Source organism: Stegostoma tigrinum, chromosome 32 (assembly GCF_030684315.1).
Source record: "Stegostoma tigrinum isolate sSteTig4 chromosome 32, sSteTig4.hap1, whole genome shotgun sequence".
NCBI classification, from domain to species: Eukaryota; Metazoa; Chordata; class Chondrichthyes; order Orectolobiformes; family Stegostomatidae; genus Stegostoma; species Stegostoma tigrinum.
The window spans coordinates 19,777,391-19,799,161 of record NC_081385.1 but is presented as its reverse complement, the minus strand read 5'-3'; the positions used below and the strand labels follow the sequence as shown (position 1 = coordinate 19,799,161).

General features: G+C 39.3%; 1 protein-coding gene across 2 annotated transcripts; it reads right to left on the bottom strand.

The window, feature by feature from the left end:
• Positions 1–6,564: 6,564 nt before the first annotated feature.
• Positions 6,565–17,436, bottom strand: LOC125467017 (uncharacterized). Of its 2 annotated transcripts, none has more exons than XM_059638970.1 (4): positions 16,499–16,587; positions 13,102–13,279; positions 12,168–12,223; positions 6,565–9,099 (listed from the first exon to the last, which is right to left on the bottom strand). In XM_059638970.1, the coding sequence occupies exons 1-4, from the start codon at positions 16,503–16,505 to the stop codon at positions 8,189–8,191; spliced, it is 1,152 nt and encodes a 383-aa protein (XP_059494953.1). In that variant the 5' UTR covers positions 16,506–16,587; the 3' UTR covers positions 6,565–8,188. The 2 variants fall into 2 exon arrangements, with proteins under 2 accessions (XP_059494953.1, XP_048418278.2); XM_048562321.2 differs by lacking the exon at positions 16,499–16,587 and adding an exon at positions 17,198–17,436 and having other exon boundaries at positions 6,566–9,099.
• Between the last annotated feature and the right edge of the window lie 4,335 nt (positions 17,437–21,771).

Here is a 21,771-nt window from a genome sequence, read left to right as displayed (position 1 = left end):
ATCCAAATTTGAAACTGGCCTTTTTAGTCACGCCAATGAGCTCTCATTTCTGAAATTGTTCTAATCTTGGTGCCTTTGATAAAAAATGGGAAAATACTTAGGAATTGTGAATCATCATGAACACAAGAATGGACCCAATGCCCTCTTGTGGGTACTTTTTGTACTGCGGCAATGCTGTCATGAACAACATAGTGCAGGAAAAAAACTGAATGATTTGATGTGAAATGACTTTTTAGCCTAACAACCTCATACCTCCTGTCCCAGGATTCTTCTTCTTGGAGAAGGGAATATTAAGAGGATATTCAATGGAAATGTTCAGAATCATAGAGGCTTTATAAGTTTGCAACTGGCAGCAGCAGCCTTTCTGTCAGGTCTCCGGGCACTCCGTAGGGAACATTTATTTGAAGGGAATCCTCTAGTAGAGCAGAAGTACTGCTCCTGGGAGAAACCCCAGCCCTGGGCTCATAGGCATCTGGGAGGAACTGGAGCCCATGGAGGGGGTGACCTTTGAATAGGTCAGAGTGGCATTGTCTGGCCTATTATTTCATTCTTGGTTTAGTCTGAAGGTGGTAAGGGGTCATTAATGTGAAGGGAGTTCATGGAATTTGAGTCTATCACCCCTTGAAGATTGCTTCATGATTGTGAAGATATTGAGCAACCTGTTTGTCACCGATCTTGGTCGGTGAGTTCCATTTTAGAATTATTTGAACTTTGTCATAATTATCCATAAAAGATGAAGTGGAATATGGTGAAAGATAATCAGAGTAAAATTATGCCCACAGACTTGGGCATCTTTGTTTGCAGAGTAGAGTAATAATCTGAAGAGGCACGGAGGTATCTGATTCATTATGCATTTGAACATAGAACTTATGAAAAAAAAGCTGAAAAAGTCCCTTGAGCATGTTCCAATATTCCATAAGATTGTGGTTGATCTGTTTGTATTTTAAATTGTACATTTCTACCTAACATTATGATCCTTATTCATTCCTTACGATAGTGTCCCAGGCCCAACTATCATCAGCAGTTTCATCAATGACATTTCCACCATCATAAGTTCAAACTCTGAGGATGGTCACTGATAATTGAACAATCTTCAGCACTATTCCCAACCCCTCCTATACTGTAATAGTCCATGACCAAATGCAGCAAGACTTGAACAACAACACTGGCAAGTTACATTTGTGCCAGTTAAATGCCAGGCAATGACCATATCTAACAAAAGAGAATCGAATTATTATCCCTTGACATTCAATGGCAATACCATCACTAAATGGCCCACTATCAACATCCTGGAAAGAATAAGTTACCAGAAACTGAACTAGCTCAACCATATAAATAAAATGGCTTCAAGAGTAGGTTACAGCTTAGAAATCATGGCTAAAGTTATTCGCCTCCTGACTGTAAAATGTGTCCATCATCTACAAGGCACAGTTCCGGACTGTGATGAAATACTCTTCACTTGCCTGGGTGAGGGCAGCTGTAACAACACTCAAGAAGCTTGTCAGCATCCAGGACATAGAAGCCCATTTGATTGACATCACATCCACAAACATCCTCTCTCTGTCACAGATGGTCAGTAGATGCAGTGTGCACCATCTACAATATGAATAAAAAAGAACTCTATTTTTACTACATGCCAAAGTGAACAACTTCACATGTTTAAAAATTATACTCCATAAGTCAGATTTGAGCCCATTCACTAACACAAAATGTCTGCAGCATCCTATGCCTTCTTCACAATGTGCTTGCCTATTTCATGTCATCTGCAAATTTCACTACAATATCTTTGCTTCCCTTATCTAAGTCCTTGATGTAAATGTATAAAGGTGGAGCTCCAACACAGACCTCTACAGGATTTCATGTTGCATTCTGCTAATCAGACAAAGACTCATTTACATATTCTCTGTTTTATGCCAGCCAACCATTCTTTTATTCATGCTATTATGTTAACCCCTACACCATGAGCTTTAGATTTCTGCAATAGCAGAATTTAACGTGGCACCTTATCAAGAGTTTTCTGGAAATCCAAGTATACCAAGTTTATTGACTTCCCTTTATCCACTGTGCAAATCACTCCTTCAAAGCACATGAACAGTCTGGTTAGACTTGATTTCCCTTTGTTGAAACAATGTTGACTCTTCAGATTACCTTGTCCATCTGAAAACAAAACAGTAAAAACTGGAGAAACTCAGCAGGACTGGCAGCATCTGTGGAGAGAAAGCAAAGGTAATGTTTCAATCCAGTGACTCTTCTTCAGCACCCTTAGTTAACACAAAACTCAGCTTTCTTTCTTCAGATGCTGCCAGACCAGCTGAGTTTCTCTGGCAATTTCTGTTTTTGTTTGGTAAAAACATAAAGCTAACTGGCCTAATGTTACCTGTTTTCTGCCCCCTCCTTTTTTAGAGGAGATATGTCTACTACTTTTCAATCTGATGGAACTCCTCCTGAATCATGGGAATTTGGAAAATGAACATCAATGCATCTACTCCTTCAATACAAATTTCTTTTAAGACCCTAGGTTGAAGTCCATCAAGACCCAGAGACTTGTCAGATCATAGCTCCATCATTTTGCTCAGTATGACTTCCCTCACGATTGCAATCGCATTGAATACCTTCCTCCTCAATTTACAGAGAATGCTGGAATGCTTTTTTGTCTCCTCCATAGTTAGACAAAGCTAATGGGCCAATTGGCCTTCTGCTATGTGATATGTATCTAGGACATCATTAGTGAGTAGGAACAGATGCTAAAAGTGGCAGCGGACTGTCTGCCTTTGAAGAGGCAACCCACCTCAGGCTCTATACTGCTGGATATAATTGATCAACTTGATATTCTGTCACCTAATATTGAACTTCTTGAGTAGCTGGAACAAGGTTTCAAAATGGACTCACCATGACGGCAGAGGCATTGTTGGCCAAGACTGTTGCCTACCCCTAACTGACCTCGAGCTGAGTGGCTTTTGAGACAAACTAAAAGTCAATCATATTGATATAGTTCTGAAAGCACATATAGGCCAGACCAGGTAAGGGTAACAGACTTCCTTCGCTAAAGGGATTAGTGAAATAGGTGGGTTGTTTTAAAGCTAGCCAAAGGCATTTTCACAGACACAGAGTGGTAAGAGCGTGGAACGCATTGCTGGAGAGGGTAGTGGAGTTGGCCTCATTAGGGGCATTTAAGTGGCTATTAGATAGGCATATGCATGATAGTAAAAGGTAGCGGTGGAAGTTAGATAGACGTTAGGATAATGGTATAAGTTCAGCACAACATCATGGGCTGAAGGGCCTCTACTATGCTGTAATGTTCTATGTTCCATGTTCTAGTTTCATGCTCACCATTACTGAGACTATTTCAGATTTATTTATTGAACTTAAATTTGGTTCAACTCAGACGACTTGGTGGGATTTGAACTGATGTCACCTTATGCCATCATGATTTCAACCTTAAATATGTGAGTATATATCTTGACTTTGGCCTTCCAAAGAAGAGCCATACTGGTGTACACCAACCTCTATCTGAGTGCAGTGTTGGCAGTATCATAAAGTCATAGAGATTCACAGAATCCACAGAAAAAGGCTCTTTGCCCCATTATGCCCATTACTTGACTCATAGCCTTGTATGCCTTGGCATCACAAGTGCATATCTAAATCTAAAATTTTGTGAAGATCTCTGCCTCACCATCTTTATAGGTAGTGGGTTTCAGACTCCCACCATCTTCTGGGTCAAAAAGCTTTTCCTTACCTCTCCTTCAAAACCTTTTGCCCTCTTTACTTAAATCTCTGCCCCTGATCATTGATCCCTCTATCAAGGGGAAAAGTTTCTTCCTGTTTACCTAATCTGCGTCCCTCACAATTTATACATTTCAATCATGTCCCCTTTCTATTTTCTCCACTCCAAGGAACACAAACACAGTCCGTCCAATCTCTCTTCATAATTGAAACTTTTCAGCCCAGGCAACATCCTGGTAAAACTCCTCTGCACCCTCTCTAGCGTTATAACATCCTTCCCATAATGTGAATGCCAGAACAGCACAGAATATGCCAGCTGTATTCTAACCAATGTTCCCTGCTCCTAAACAATGCCTTGGGACTATCCCATTATCTTAAGGGACCGGAGTATATGCATGTCAAGGTCCCTTTGATGCTTGGCGCTTCCTGGAGTCCTACCATTTATCATATATTCCCTTGCCTTGTTTATCCTGCCTAAGTGTATCATGTCACACTTCTCTGGATTGAATTCCATTTGCCTCTGCTCAGCCCATCAGATTAGCCCACCCAGATCCTCCTGTAATCAAAAGTTATCTTTCTCAATATTTACCACTCACTAACATTTTAATGAATACCTGGTCCATGAGGACACCACTTCTTTGATGCTTATTGCTATCATCAATCTCTTGGCTGGTTTCTGACCAAACGTCCCTGACCTGAGACATTCATTTCACCCTTCACAGATGTTATCGAATCTGCTTGGTATTGTCAGAATGTTCTTACTTTTAATTTAAGTTTTTCTGTGTCTGCCAGATGCTGTATTTGTTATGAATAAGAGCCTCTGGTATTACTGCCCTCATCATCTACGTCCTTCTCTAAATCATTTGAGGGAAGATCTCCAGTCTTCACTTTACCTATTTCACCTGCATGCATAAGCTTCACTGTTGGGCAGTAGCCAGCAAGCTCAGGCCTTGTTGGAGACACCAACTTTTGTACACTGAATGGTGCTTCCAGCTCTGCACATTCCGTGGAAAGGCATCCCAACAAGCCAATGGCCTGGCCAATCAACTATCTGATGGTGGTATGGCGTTCATTTTAGCGGTCCAGTGTTGAGCAGGGACTTGACGAATGTCAGCAGCCAGTTTTGCCCTTAGCAATTCTCTACATTTGCTTCCAAGGCTAAAGAGACCAGGTTGCCTGGCCTGATACTTGATGAAATCACGCTCCCTGGGAATCTTAATCTGGATCTATCAACATCTGGATAGATGGAGACTGGATATACCTCAAGACTGCTTGGGTTGTTGCCCAGGAAGTTTAAAAGTTTGATGCACAATTAACTGGTCCTCAGAAGCTTCTTGTGATGCAGCAATAGTGTGCTCATTTCTAGACCTGAAGATGTGGGTTCAAGTTGTACCTCATGACCATGGAAATTTGTCATAATATGTCCAGACAGGTTGATTAAAATGCTTAAAACCCCTTACCTACCTGACACATCTACTCCTAAGGTAGCTGCTAACCAACTCCCTCACCCACCTGCCAACCTAGCTTGACATGCGTGTCCTACCCCATAACTGTACAAACTTGGCACACTAACCCCCCTATCTACTTGCCACCCTAATCCCTAACATATCCAGTTAACAAGCTGCTCCATCTACCACTTCTCTTACAAACTTAACTTCTCTCAGCGGCTTCAAGATATTTAAACTTTTCACTTACCAGGTTATGGCAGCAAGGAAAACTTTTCATGTCTTTTATAAAAACAGCATGGTTCTGAGCTCTTTTCTAACAATGACCCCAATCATGGTATTAATGCAAAACATACAGATCTGGTCATTCTCATCTGTTCATTGCTATTTATGGAAGCTTGCCATTTTCAAAATAGGCTGTTATGTTTCCTATATCACCATAGTGATCACACTTCAAATGTATTTCCCTGGCTGTAGGATACTTCTGGTGATTGCTGTTATGGAAGTGCTGTTCTTGTTTCTTGATATTTTGATCTTCTTCTATTATTGAAGCATGCATTTATAGTCTGTTGAGAGAAGGAAATCATTAATTTTGATTAAGAAACACCTGATTGCAGCTTCATTTTGCCACGATGCTGCATGGAAGAGCAAGACTTACCATCCTTTCCTGTAACAGTATATACTGTGACTCATTAATAGCCATCATTAATTCTGCAAACTTTCGTTTCTCTTCCGCACAGCTACAGATCAGTGGCCAGCAGGCTGCAACAGTTGTTGGTGATTTTCCTGGTCATCTTGTCCTCGTCTGGGGTCCAATCTAAGGGAGCTAGATCTGCATCAGAGTGATGCTAGAGATCAAACATCTGATCTCCAAAATGTAAACCCTCAGTAAAAGTGTTGTGAATAAACTCAGTCCTGCAAGCAGGTAGAAAATCAATGGTGCTACTAAATATTAAGTAGTATATTCCCTTGAAGTTGCTTCAGCCTCCTCCTTACAGCTGTATACATGCTCTGTTTGCACTCACGATTTGTAGAAGCCCAATAATCTATGGCCTTATTATTCAGCTGTAATGGACACTTAAATATTGCTTTATTTAAACAATTGGCATATGGTGAATGACACACTGGCTGTTACAATATAGTCAGGCAAAGTGTAGAAGAAATTGTGTTTGAACCAACCTCATACCCAACTTGAACACTCCATCAACTCCCCATTCACATGCTGCAACAGATTAAGATTTGGCCAATAATTCTTACGTAGTTTAATGTATTAATTAAGTAGATATGTGAGGTATACCAGAAATCTCACCGCTGCTTCACCAAAAAAGTTAACAATTAATGAGAGAGGAAGCTTAAGTGATTTGATAAGTGTTTATCTCTTAAAGTGCAAATAGCAGGAACTACAGATATCAGATATGACAAATCTTCATTACATGTATAAAATTTCAAATATATTGCTGCTTTTGGAATATTTTGAGCTGTGCAGTATTTTGTTCAATCAAATGCACAAAAAACAATAAAAATAACAATTAAGATAGCGCTGACAAGGGATGAGCAAACCAATTCAAGCAACAAATGAGCATTGAAAATGAGCAAGAATGAAAGCTGAGAAAATAAATCAATAGTGAATGATTTTCACGTGATATCTATGGCACTGTCTGAATTTTGGAATCAGAATGGACTGTGTGTCATGATGGTACTTATTAATTTGAGAATGTAAGATTATTTTAAAGGATTACCTCTTATAAATGACGTCAAATAAAATGTAATTACATTAGTGGCACTTAATACGCAAACAAGCATAGGAACATACAAAATAGGAGCAGGTGTAGAAGTAGGCCATTTGTGCCTTCAAGCCTGTGCCACCATTTCAATATGATCATGGCTGATCTCAGTATCTCATTCCCAGACTCTCCTCAATCCCCTTGATCCCTTTAGCCACAAGGGCCATGTTCTGCTTCTTCTTGAATTTATCTAATGAACTAGCCCCAACAGCTTCCAGTGGGAGCGGGTTCCACAGGTTCACAGCTCTCTGAGTGAAGAAATTCCTCCTCATCTCAGTCCTGAATGGCTTGCTCCTTATTCTTAGACTGTGATTGTTAAAGTGGATTGTTAAAGTGTCAGAACTGTTATAACTCAGAATGACATCCCACAGAACCTGTTTTACCCAGAGTGCATTACATCCAATCAATGTGAATATTCCACTAGTCAATGATATGTTGAATGCAAAGATCATTTTAAAAGATTTCAAACAACTTGATCTTTAATCTATTAGTCAGGATGGGACTGGATCTTGAAGAAGTCTAAGTAAAACAAGCCAGTCACAAATTTTGTTTTAAGGCTGAATCTATCCTTTGTAATTTTCAGGCTTCCTCTGAACTTGTTGTTTGACTTCACTGTTTAGCAGAGGCCAAATATTGGTTTCCATCGCCAACGGATCATCTAACGTGCTGCCTGATTAAGTGAGACTCATCATCAAAACCAAGTGATGTAGTCACATAATTCAACAGCTGACCAATAAGTTTTCAATATTTTGGAAGTGTTACTACAGCGCAGGTATCTTGTACATCCTATATACAATTTACTAACGTCAAAAGAAAGGCAACAAACAGCCATAAAAATCCCACAAAACAAAGTAACTTGACATTCTTGTAGTCCCACACTGACATATTGACAGTTGTTGGCTGAACTTCTGAATTAACAAATGCAGAACAAGTATATTCATTTAATAAGTTCTGATCAGAAGTGTAACAAGAAAAAAATGTTTCACATTTCTTTATGCCAGTTAGTTTAGGAAATCAGCATCAACTGCAATTTATAACAGGGCAAAGCACAGTTCAGCACTTATCGATTGAATTTAACAGCATATTAAAGAAAGTAAAGAGCACCAGGTGCTTCCAAACAACATTTCTAAGGCCACCACTGTATGACATCAAGGAGAGTTAATATGCAAAATCACATAAATTGTGTTCGGATAGTTATGTCTGCAAGTAAATAATTACACAGATATGACATTAATTTTATTGTGAAAGTGTGTGCTCAATGGCTATAAATACTAAGAACGTCAAAGTAATGACAATTCCACCTGAAATTTTGACGGTGCTCACAGCATTTCCTGTAGCGGCAGTAGCTGACATGGTGCTTGATGAGATGACATTCATCTTCATGGTGGTTGTTCTGGTACTAGAAAGGCTGGAGGTATTCACAGTCACAATGCTGACAGGAGAATTTGTGGTACTGTTCATCTTTGCACCAGTGGTAGTCATATTGACTTTGGGTGAAGCCGTTGCCATGTTGCGAGCTGTTACACTGACTTTGGGTGAAGCGGTGGTCATGTTGCTAGTTGTTACACTGACTTTGGGTGAAGCGGTGGTCATGTTGCTAGTTGTTACACTGACTTTGGGTGAAGCCGTTGCCATGTTGCGAGCTGTTACACTGACTTTGGGTGAAGCGGTGGTCATGTTGCTAGTTGTTACACTGACTTTGGGTGAAGCCGTTGCCATGTTGCGAGCTGTTACACTGACTTTGGGTGAAGCGGTTGTCATGTTGCTAGTTGTTGCACTGACTTTGGGTGAAGCGGTGGTCATGTTGCTAGTTGTTACACTGACTTTGGGTGAAGCCGTTGCCATGTTGCTAGTTGTTGCACTGACTTTGGGTGAAGCGGTGGTCATGTTGCTAGTTGTTACACTGACTTTGGGTGAAGCGGTTGTCATGTTGCTAGTTGTTGCACTGACTTTGGGTGAAGCGGTGGTCATGTTGCTAGTTGTTACACTGACTTTGGGTGAAGCCGTTGCCATGTTGCTAGTTGTTGCACTGACTTTGGGTGAAGCGGTGGTCATGTTGCTAGTTGTTACACTGACTTTGGGTGAAGCGGTGGTCATGTTGCTACTGGTATTGGATGAAGCCGTGGTCCCAGCTCCAGAATTAGAATCTGTGCAAATTCAATTGTATTTCATAAATATTTTCTCTGTAGTTAACAATACATACATTTCCTTAGGATTTAATGCAATAGACTGATGGCTAGAGGTACCATGTCTACACTTATTTGTTAATTCCTGGTTATCTTACATTCACCTTGACAAATTGGTGATCACAGTACAGAAGACAAATTTACACTTCTCAGTCCTTAAAAATCAGAAGATACTTATAAAATGCCTTTTTAAAATCTGTGAAGTTTCTATGTTTAAATTAAGACTGTGAATCTACAAATGACGAAATATATGACTGACATTATTTATTCAATCAGGAGTTATCAGTCCCAATGCACTGAAGACATTTCTGTGTATTGCAAATATAAACCTTTTCATAGATATGATATTATTTATCAGAAGTGGTTCTTCAAAATTCTGTGATATCATTCAATGGCTACACATCAGGACCATGTTCAACATTGCTTTAAATACTTACATTTGAGACCTCTCCTTGGAAATATCAACAAATCCCCAAACAGTCCCTGTAAACATTGACATACTCTCAGGGATATCGTGACTAAAATTTCAAATCATTATCAGGTCTCTGAAGGAAAACAGCATTAATTGCTCAGTCAACATTTTATTAACTTGAGAGCTAGCATCTTAACATGCACAGAAAAAAATAACATTTGTGCATAACATTTGCGATAGCTGGCAGATGACATGGTCACTGGGGTGACCCTCGGGTTCTCTCATCAATTATGGACCCAAGTCTTTGCACAAAGTGGGCATTCAGTTACTTTTAATGAAAATGTTTAGTTGTGCTATCATATACATCTGGAGTAGCTGGGACTTGAACCTAAGTCTTCTGGTCCATTGAAATGACACACCACTGTGCCACAAGAGCCCAACTGAGAACCAAGCCTTTTAATATAAATCTTTAACCAGCCTGTTCCAATTTGTTAGGACAAATTTCTGGAGCAGGTGAGACTTAAACCCAGGCCTTCTGGTTCATTGGCAGGGACACTCACACTGCACTGTGAGGTCCCTCAGGCAGGTTTTTCTTTACATTAACCCATCCAGGGATGTTATGACATGCCTCTGGTGGCAGGTGTGACTCAAATCTGGGCCTCCTGCTCAAATCACTGGCGGGGGCTGTAAAATTGACATTCCTTTAAGTATCTTGCTGTGCAGGTATTTTCTAATCAACCTCTCCAGACCGCTTATTATACATCTCTGGAGCAGGTGGGACTTGAATCCAGGGCTTCTGGCTTGGAGCTGTGGACACCACCATAACAAAAGCTGTATGGTAAGTGATTAGATAAGTCTGAGGTGCACATAAGATTGGATTTTTGGCCTCATTGCCATGGAGCTGTGACACAAGAGAAGTCGCAATGATCAGTCCTGGTCCTTGGGCAGGCCATGAGGCAAGGAAAGGTTGTAAACAGGATGCAGTGGCAAAAAGGGATATGGTGTTGCAGGATCGAGGCAGCCACGATCAGTCAGCAGCTTGTAAAACTCAAGTATGGAACTGAGAAGCATGCTCTTCTCCTCCTTGGCTTCACATTCCGGAGACTACACTTGAAATACTTATCCTTACTTGTAGCTTACAGTTGAACACTTATGGAATACCTGTTTGGTCCTGTGAAGAGATAATGGGAACTGCAGATGCTGGAGAATCTGAGATAACAAGGTGTGGAGCTGGATGAACACAGCAGGCCAAGCAGCATCTTAGGAGCAGGAAAGCTGATGTTTCGGGCCTAGGCACTTCATCAGAAAAGGGGGAGGTTCCTGTGAAGTCCTGTTTATCTTGAGTGTAGCTAGCCCTGTGTCAGACAGCCTGCGATACAGCTCTTACTCGTGTACATAAGAGGCTGAATTCTGTTTGAGGCATGAACCCTGAACACTTCAGGCTGAATCTGAATTTTCCCATTTGTAGTTAAAGTGTGAAGGTAAATGACTTTCATGGTATCAGCTCGACAATGGCCTGAAGTGAATTTTCCTATGTGATCCCCTCATTAAATTCACAACTGAGCTTCTGGTTAAGTTTTGTTGTTTTAAATTTTGAACACTTGACTTTTATTTCAGTGCTCTTTTAAAGGTCTGGTACCCTTTAATCCAGTTTAATTTGATTTAACATGGCTTAATTTGTGTTTAAGTGGTTAAAAAGAGCTTCAATAAGATTATAGCTGATCTGGTTGCTGTCTCAACTCAACTGTCCTTCATACCCGCTATAACCCCTGGCTATCAAAAATCTATCTAACTCTGCATTGGGCAAATTGAATGGCCCAACTGCTACTGATATTTTTTGAAGAAGACCCTAGAGGTTTTGGAGAGGGCAAAAAAAAGGGAGTGGAAACAAAGTATAAAGTTCTAAATAGAAGAGAAGAATTTACGTTCCAAAATATATACATCTTTAAATAAATCTGCTGTATGCCCTAATTCCTTGAAATATTTGTTGAGAATGACCCATGTGCACAGAGAATGATGTGGCAGTCATTTTAGGAGAAACATCTTATTCTGAATAATCTCAGGAGTATAAAAGATTGTTGAAGACATATCCCACACACTGACAAGTTACATTTGGTGAGAGATTGCAAAGAGAATGAATTCCTTGAGGTATTTATGCCCCTATAATATTTGCACGTCTATATTGACTAATGTTTCAGATATGAAGAAAAGATTAACAATTTGTTCCTTGCTCACTATGGCCTAAGACAGACAAAGAGACTCATCATTATATGAGTTGATTAATCTTTCTTATTATTGCATTATCCAATGAATGACTGAGATGAGGAACTCAATGTATGAGCCATATGCTCACAATATTTATGCACAGCGTGGCTAAAGATTTCTAAATTAGTTAACATTTATGTCTGCAATGAAATTCGGCAATCTGATGTTTACTCAAATTGTGCCTGAGGTGTGAGATTCCACTGAGAGTAACCTTATGCCAGAATCTTAACCTTCATGGGAATAATTATGTATTCAATTGTATGAAATGTGTTAAAGAATGAAACCTTATAAAAAGAATGGTAAATCGATCCACCAATCTATCATTATGAGCAGTATTTGAAGATAGACCTACTTGCGCTGATCATTTTAGTTAGAAGATATGTTTTGTGCACTGTCTTGATATAGGCTCTGAAACAAAGTAGAAAACAAAAGAAGTTAGAATTAGTGCTAGATTTTCATTGTTCCATGTACTTAAGTACATGGTTACAGGAGTATAGTGAAAAGTATACAACGTTGCCATTTCCAATGGTTAATATTTGCTACCAAATGTCTGAATTCACAATTAAAAATTCTAAACAACCCTGAGAACTAACTTTGGACTATTAAGCTTAGTATCAATGAATTTTCTGCTTTATTCCTCATTGAATTAAACAACATTTTCAAATCTTCTTAAGAAGGTGAAAATACCCTGACTTTTTGCAATTTTATGCAAAGTGTTCAAGTTGAAATGAAATCATAATTTGACCTGAATTGGGCTAGTTAAGGTAACGTAGATATTATTTTATTTTCTCTTCTTGCAATTCTGAGTTTTAATGGTCTACTCCCAGTCTTGCATTACGGTGCTTATGTGCCTCTTGATGGATAGGATTATTCAGTTATTCAGAAGCCATGTAGTGAGAATGACTGTTCTGAATTTTATAACATGCTGCTTCTTAATTGGAATAACTATTGACTCTGATTTTTACCACCCCACTTTTTAAAATTTCTCTGTCAGTTTGAAATTACACTCCACCTTTCGGACCTTTTTCAAGTAACCTACTCAGTGACCAGTAATGGGTAATCTGACCATCGTCAGGTAGATGATAGTTAAGATAATAGAAGTGGTAATAAAATAATTTGTCTAATACCTTTCACAGGTATGACTGCTTTGTAAAATAGTTTATATCCTTTGTACAATTATATAGTACACCATGTAGTATGCATATGATATTCCTGTGTCACAGTTTCTCACTACAGAACGGGAATTAGATCATAAGTAAAAATGCATTTATTCAAATAAAATATACCTAAATATCACAGTAGCTGACAAAACTGATGGTGAAATCCAGGTGTCACTTGGTGAAGTCTGACTCGCATAAATACCCAAACAATGTGGCGAATTGTTCTTCCAATAACCAAAGCTGATATTGTTCTTCACAGCTGACAAAGCCACTTTAGTGTCTGATTCAATTCCCAAAATGGTGACTGGAGATAAAATAGCAACACTGACATCACATTTTGGTATAATGGCAATCACAAACATAGCATTACAGTAAAAAATGACAGCTAATTGGAATTTTTTTTTTGTAAGTGAAATGTGGTCAGCACATCTTGCAATTTAGAGGTGTAAGGAAGATTATTGGAACATAAGAACAGGATATTTAGCCCTACCTTTGAGATTGTTCTTCCATTCAATATGATAATGACTTTTGCCTCGCCATCCCAAAACACTGTACATGATCACTAATCAGAATTCTATCATAGAGTCATACAGCATGGAAAGAGAAACTTTAATCCAACAAATCCATGCCAAACATAATCTCAAACTAAACTAATACCACCTGCCTGCTCCTGGCCCATATCCTTACAAATGTTTCCTATTCATAGACTTATCTAAGGCTCTTTTATGTATTGTAATTCTGCTGATATCCATCACTTCCTCCGAAAGTTCACTCCAAGTGCGAGCTACCCTCTGTGCAAAACATTTGCACCTCATGTCTTTTCTAAACCTCTCTCCTTTCACCTTTAAAGATGCAATCCCTAGTCTTGAAATTCCTCATCCTGGAGAAAAGACACGTACCATTAACCCTCCCTATTCCCCTCATGACTTTCTAAACCTCTATAAGGTCACTTCCCTACCTCCTATGCTCCAGTAGAATAAGTCCCAGCCTATCCAACCCTTCTTTATAACTCAAATGTTCCATATCTGGCAACATGTTCAATCTCTTCTGAACCCTCTCCAGCTTAATTATATCCTTCTTATAGCTGGGTGACCAGAACTGGACGCAGTATTGCAGAAGATGTCTCATCAATGTCCTGTACACCCTCAACGTGACTTCCAAATTCTTATACACAAAAGCAATGAAGGTAAGCATGATAAATGCCTTACAACCACCCTGCTTCCTGTGATGCAACCTTCAAAGAATTAAGTATCTGAATTCCTAGATCCCTCTGTTCTACAACACTACCCAAGACCCTACCATTAATTGTATAAGTCCTACCCCTGCTTGATTTACCAAAATGCAATAACTTGCATTTATCTATTGTATATTATGCTATTTTTTCTACTATCACATCTACAAATACCAAAACATATTGCACCAACAGGAATCTGAAATACAAACAGAAAACCCTGAAAATACCCAGCTGAGCTGGCAGCATTGGTGGGGAGCATAATAGAGCATAAACTTTCAGAGTTTAAGGTCTATGACCTTTCGTCAGGATTGACCAACTGAGTACATCTGTCATTCTGAAATGCAGTTTTGCAGATAATATCTGTCTCTTGACACCTTCCCACAAACTGTATGAATATGAAAAGTAAATATTTCTATCGAGGTGGTGGAAGGAGCTTTCATAAATGAGCCTGACTTTATCTGACCTTCACACTTGCCAGCAGAAAGGTCTTGCAATCTGTTAGGTTGGCTTCTCTGCTATCCTGACTATAAACATGAGTTAGCAAAGGCTGGATTGAGCTTGGGACAGTGTTATCTACATGACTTGATATCACACCAGAACATGTGTATGTCCAGTAAATGAGTCATTTTAATTTATTAATTATAAACTTATGGGGTGTGGTTAGGTGGTGATCGTTTAGTATGGAAGGATTTTAAATTCCACAAGGGGTGGGGTAAAATTGTTAACTAAATCTGCATTTATATCTCTAAATCATTTTGGTTCTAAGAAAGATTATTGTAACATAGAAATCATTCCGTTTTTAATTCAAAATAACCCCAAAATATCAAGATACTATTTTAGTTTCTTTCTGTCCTCTCTACGCAGACAAAAATTTCACAGATAGCTGGAAGTGTTAGTTACGATGTCAAATCAAACCCTTTTTAAAAATTCTTTAATGGGGTTAGGACTGAACTGGCTAGGTCAGCATTTATTACTCATCTATAATTGCCCAGAGGGCAGTTAAGAGTCAACCACATTGCTGTGGTTCTGGAGTCACACTTTGGTCAGGCAAATGAAACTAATACTGTTCCCCTTAGTGCCAGAGAAGGTTAAGTGGAGAGTTACTAAAAAAGTTGAAACTATGATATGATTTGATAAATGCAGCAAACTGTGTCATTGGCAAAGCAGTTCAGTCACTACATCACAGAAGATTTTAAGCTGTAGACTCGCTGCTAACTCTTCCACATAAAACTGCAGTATGAACAAAGATGACAAAGGACATGACATAACCTTACATAAACTTTTATTGTCATTTATTACGAGTAACATTCAATACCTCATGACAATCACAGGGTCATGTTACGTTCAAGTGTATGTAAAACTTGCTCCTTAACCCGATAGAGCCATAGAGACATACAGCACGGAAGTATACTCTTCAGTCAAATTTCTCAATGCTGAATAGATATCCCAAATTAATCTCCTCCCATTTGCCAGCACTTGGCCCATTTCCCTCTAAACCCTTCCTATTCAAATAGCCATCCAGCTACCTTTTAAATGTTGTAATTGTACGAATCTCCAGCACTTCGTACATGTACCACGCTCTGCGTGAAAAAGTTGCCCCTTAGTTCCCTTTGAATCTTTCCTGTCTCATCTTAAAACAACACCCTCTAGTTTTGGACTACTCACCCTACAGAAAAGACCTTGTCTCTTTACCCTATCCATGTACCTTATGATTTTACAAACTCTTATAACGTCACCCCTTGGCCCCTAGAGTTCTAGCGAAAATAGCCCCAGCCTATTCAGCCTCTCTCTATGGCTCAAAGTCTCCAATCCTGGCAACATCCTTGTCGATTTTTTCTGAATCCTTTCAAGTTTCACAATGTCCTTCCTATAGCAGAGAGACCAGAACTGCACACAAGATTTCAAAAGTGGCCTAACCAATGTCGTGTACAGCCACAACATGATCTCCCAACTTCTATACTCAAGGCACTGACCAATAAAGGCAAGCATTCCAAATACTTCCTGCACTATCCTATCAAACTGGGACCCCACTTTCAAGGACCCATGAACCTGCATTCCAAGACCTCTTTGTTCAGCAACAATCCCCAGGACCTTACTATTAAGTGTATAAGTCCTGTCCCGATTTGCCTTTCCAAAATGCAGCACCTCACATTTATCTAAATTAAATTTCATCTGCCACTCCTCATCCCATTGCCCACCTGATCAAAATCCCGCTGTACTCTGAGGTACCTTCTTCACTGTTTACTGCGCCTCTAGTTTTGGTGTCATCAGCAAACTTACTAACCATACCTGCCATGTTCACATCCAAATCATTTATATAAATGACAAAAAACAGTGGGCCCAGCACCGATCCTTGTGGCACACAGCTTGTCACAGTTCTCCAGTCTGAAAAGCAACTCTCTACCACTGCCCCCTGTCTTCTACCTTCAAGCCAGTTCTGTGTCCAAATGGCTAGCTCTCCCTGTATTCTAGTGACTTAACCTTGTTAACCAGTCTACCATGTCAAACACCTTTCTTAAGTCCATATAGGTCACGTCCAATACTCTGTCCGCATCAATCTTCTTTGTTAATATTTTAAAACACTCATATTAATTGTTGATTAGTTAGAATAGGTTAATTGTTGACTTTAGATCAACACAGAGTTGTACAAAATTCTGAAGTGGATTACTATGACACAACTGAAATATCTCTATATCTCACATCTTACATCTAATAATCTAATTATTTATATCTACACATGGTTAGTTATGAGACGCTTTTGGACATCACGACTCATCAACTATCTGCTCCCTCCCAAATTCTTTTTGCTCTTAAAGAACATGGAAGCAAATACTAATATATCAATTGTTAGAAAAACAAAGTTCCACTTCAATCATTTTTGCATTTTCAATTTTTAAGATAAAACATATATAATAGCATTTGCCTTAAGGATTAAGGCTGACCCTACAGAAAAGAAAATTGCCTTTGCTGAAACTGACAGTAACTTACCATTATATTCTGTATTTGCCATGTAATACTGTGGATTAACAATTAGGTTGAATGGACCGCCAACAGTAGCATTCTGAATCATGCAAGGATTTTGAACGTAGGTTGGTGTGCATTGAAGAAACAGGCAAAAAAGAAGCACTGGTAAAACTGAAACCATTTTTTTCGGTGAAATCTCTAAGACAGTGAAAGAGGTGATGTATTAACTATTGCTTCAGCACTAACTCATTCTCAAAAGTTGCAATATGTATTATATCAGGGTGTGATTACTCCAAGGCCACCTGTGACTTTTAGGTTTCATTATAGGGTGGCGTTCCCAATTCGCTGAGTAAATATTTTTATACCACCTATCATTGTTGTCAGTCACACTTTTCTAAAATGTTTGACATAGGTTTGATGGCGTACGTTTTATGATGTGACTGTGTGGAATGAAAGGTAATCATGTTTGAAGTACTTTTGTAGCTTGTGATTTTTTTAAAAATCAGGTTTCAGGTTGTTAATTCAGAGTGGGACAGGATAGGACAGATACAAAGTTAAGAGTGTTCCTGCAGCCAAGGTTCAAGTTAGCAACAATTTTAAATAAGCACAGTCAAGGTACACTACCTGATTGCATGCAACATTCAAAACCAGGTTGATGTATTGGTGCCACATATACATGCAAATAGATATGATGTAGTTGGGATTACCAAATCATGGTAGCAAGGTGAGCAAGGATAAGACCTGGATGTTAAAAGGGTATTTGTCATTTTGGAAGGAATGGAAAAGGAAACGAGTAGTACTGGTAATAAAGAATGTGGTCTTACCGAGAGGTGGAAAATTTGTTTTGATGGAGCTAAGAAACAACAGACAGCAAATAATGAAGTGCATATATGTAATGCATGAACCACACATCCACTGATTGTGCAATGCTGCCCATCTGCCGTCAAATTGGATACTATCATAAGTCATTCTTTTGGCAATAGTTAACATTAAAAATTATGATTTAAGGCAATTATTAACGCTATATATTTTGCGTCAGTTGGCTCACTGATACCTTCAGGCTCAGAAGCAATGCAGATGAAAAACTAAAAGTTTTACTTGGCTTTCTCATTTCTGCATCACTATTCAAACCTAGAAATTGAAACATAATGCTTTGAAGCTGCCGCATTCTCACACCTAACTACATGTGTACTATTACATGCTCTGCAATGTTTAAAGTGGTTTTTCTTTTAGAAGGTGTTACTGTTACAGTGATATATGTCCACCAATGTAGCATTAGCACTTTGGATCTGCAGCATACATTTGAATAAGGTTGTATTAACTCAGAGCTTCATGGTGAGGTATGACATTGGTCTGTTTGTGAAGTTTCCACGTCATACTGTAATTGCAACATGACATTTCGCTTCATTTGGAATGATGGTACAGGATCACAAGAACTGTTACTAATATGCTGTTCTATTTCCAACATTTCTAAAAGATTTTCTGCTCACATATCTGAGATGGAAGCCTCACTTGGATGGGTTCTCTCAAGCATTGGTAAACATGAAATGTCAGTGTTGAAGAAGATATCAGTTACGACCATGTCACTAAACCCAGCAACCTTCAATGACTGGCACACAGCCTGCTGAGAGAGAACCAGCAGATGAAAGGCCCTGATGGAGGCAGAGGAGAATGATCAGATTCTGAATCTACTGGCTTTGCTGTCACCCACAGCTCTTACAGAATCAGTGCAGGCAGTGAATGAGGATGTCCAGGCCATCATCACCTGACAATGTCATTTGTTAATGTGGTATTTATGCTCAGAATAAATGCGATGCCATCCCATCACAGTACCCATCAAGGTTACATTGACCCTGAAATGTTATGCCAGCAGCTTCTTCCAAAGAGCAACTGGGAAGTTTTGGCATCTCCCAACCCTTGACCCACAAATGCATCCAAGATGTAACATACACCATTTTCTTTAATCTACACCATTTTATATCCTTCCATTGTGATGAGGAGTGTCAAACTTGGACAGTGGGTTTCTCCAATATTGCTGGCATCCCTCAAAATAGGATATTATAAACTGTACCTATGTTGCTTTGTAAATGCCTGTCACCAACCTGCAAAGTTCATCAAATTAATTTCTCATTTCTTCAACTCTAGCATTGTCCAGCTCACCTCTAACCATTGATGCCAGATTTTGGAGATCTGCAGCGGAAATCCTGGGAGCTGCCATGATGCATATATACAACAGAACTCACAAGTTTCAGCATTTTTTCAATGTCCTTGAGTCATACAGGGAAGGCTGCTCAGATTGGGGACCCTGAGACAGTCATTATCATAGAGAGGAATGAGTGAGGTGAGGGCAATCAGTATCACAGAGAGAAATGGGTAAGGTGAGAATCCTTACAACGAATCAAACAGAAGAACAATGGATCTGAGTCGGATTTAGGAGCGAAAGACGAATACATTTTTTTCTTGTCTATATTTAAGTAGGTACAAGGGTTTAAATAAAACAAGGATCTATATTATATTGATTTAAGATATGTCTGGGGAGCTCAGTACTGTGATTTGCACATCCTGAACTATTTGGGAAATCCTAGACACCCCTAGCAGTAGGGATGACTGGCATGAGGTGCCTCTAGTTGGAGCAACATCTCCAGATTTTGGAGCTTGAGTGGCAGCTAGAGGGTACTATGGTGCATTCATGCAGCTGAGAGATTGATGGGGAGCTAATCTCAGGACGTGTGAGCCTGCAGCTTAAGTATTTGCAGGCAGAGTGGGAATGGATGACTGGCAGACAGAGGAAGAGGACCAAGCAGGTAATGAGCGAATCCCCACATCCATTACAACGACAAACTGTTTTCTGGACTTGGAATAGTGAGAGTGATGGTTCCTCTGTGGAGGACATCCACAGCCAAAGCCATGACATTGAGAGTGATTCCACTGCTTGGGTGAGGGTGGATGAAGTGTGGAAGGGCAATTATGATGGCGGATTCATTAACAAGGGGAATTGATTGATGCTTCTGCATTCGTAGATATGACTCCAGGGTGATATGTTGACTCCAGATGCCAGGGTCAAGGATATTACAGATCAGCTGCAGGGTTTTCTGAGGGGAAATAGTGAACAACCAGAGAGCTTGGCCAATGTTGGAACCAATGACTAAAGAAGAAAGAGAAATGAGGTCCTGCAAGGGAATTAGGTCAAAAATTAAAAAGCAGGGTTTTTTAAAAAAATAGCAATCTGAGGATTACGCCTGGTCATCATAGTAGTGAGTGTAGGTTTAGAAGTATAGAGCAGCTGAAGGTGCGGCTGGATAAAAGTTACACAAGGGAGGGCTTTAAATTTCTGAGGCATCGGGACCTTTTCTGGGGATGGTATATTCTGTTTAGATTAGATGCATTGTATCTGAACAGGACTGGAACCAACATTCTAATGGGGAGATTTACTATTGCTGTTGAGGTAACTTTAGATTTGTTTGGTAAGGGATTGGGATCCTGACAAGTAGTTCAGAGTGGAGAGAAATTAAGATGGAATTAGAGGTTAAAATGTTAGTAAGTGAGTTTGGAATAGGCCAGGTAAGAAAGAAATGTGTTTAACAAGGCTATTTTAATGTATTTTAATGCAAACAGTCTGAGGTATAAGACAGATGAAATGACAGCACAGATCGGCTTGAGTATGATAACATATCTATGACCAACACTTGTCTGAAAGATGGGCAGATTGGCATTTCGATATTCCAAGTTATAGTACACAGATTGTCATGGGTTTACAAATACCCAAATTATGAATGCTCATACATAAGAATGAGATTGTATATAGAGTGAGAGAGTGATGCTGTACAGAAACAAGCCCTTCCATCCAACTATCCATGCCAAAAAAGTTTCCCAAACTAAATTTGTCCCAGTTGTCTATATTTGGCCCACATCCCTCTAAACCTTTTTATTCATGAACCTGTCCAAACATCTTTTAAATGTTGCTACTATACCCACATCCATCATTTACTCTGGCAGTTCATTCCACACATGAACCACCCTCTGTGTGAAAAAGTTGTCCCTTAGGTTCCTTTTAACTCCTTCTCTCATCTTAAAAATATGTCTCCTAATTTTGAATTCCCCACCCTGGGGAAACACCATATCTATGCCCCTCATGATTTTTAAAATCTCCTTAAGGCCACCCTCAAGATCCTGTGGTCCAGTGAAAAAAGTCCCCGTCTATTCAGAGATAGTAGGAACTGCAAATGTTGGAGAATCTGAGATAAAATTTTCTGAAGAAGGGTCCAGACCTGAAACATCAGCTTTCCTGTTTCTCTGATGCTGCTTGGTCTGCTGTGTTCGTCCAGCTCTACACCTTGTTATCACAGACTATTCAGCCTTTCCTTTTATGTCAAACACTCCAAGGATCTGATGTGTGAATGTTTGCTTGTAAATATGAATGGCTATTTTAGATTATACTGTAATGTGTTCAGCCTTGAGTACAAATCAACTTATGGACACGTTCAAGAACAGAACCCATTCTTAACCCTGGGACTGTCTTTATTCAGAACAAATAAAGAGGGGATAGAAGAATCACAGTACTGATAAAGGAATGAGTTATAACTTTGAGGATGGGTATT

What these genes read in the sequence shown, in the direction of transcription:
- LOC125467017 (XM_048562321.2), bottom strand. Translation starts at nt 17,354, where the DNA reads ATGGTTTCAGTTTTACCAGTGCTTCTTTTTTGCCTGTTTCTTCAATGC. An exon ending in GGCAAATACAGAATATAATG is followed by an intron (nt 13,280 to 17,197) that starts GTAAGTTACTGT and finishes TTTTATCTCCAG; the next exon opens with TCACCATTTTGGGAATTGAA. An exon ending in AACTAAAATGATCAGCGCAA is followed by an intron (nt 9,100 to 12,167) that starts GTAGGTCTATCT and finishes GAATTTGCACAG; the next exon opens with ATTCTAATTCTGGAGCTGGG.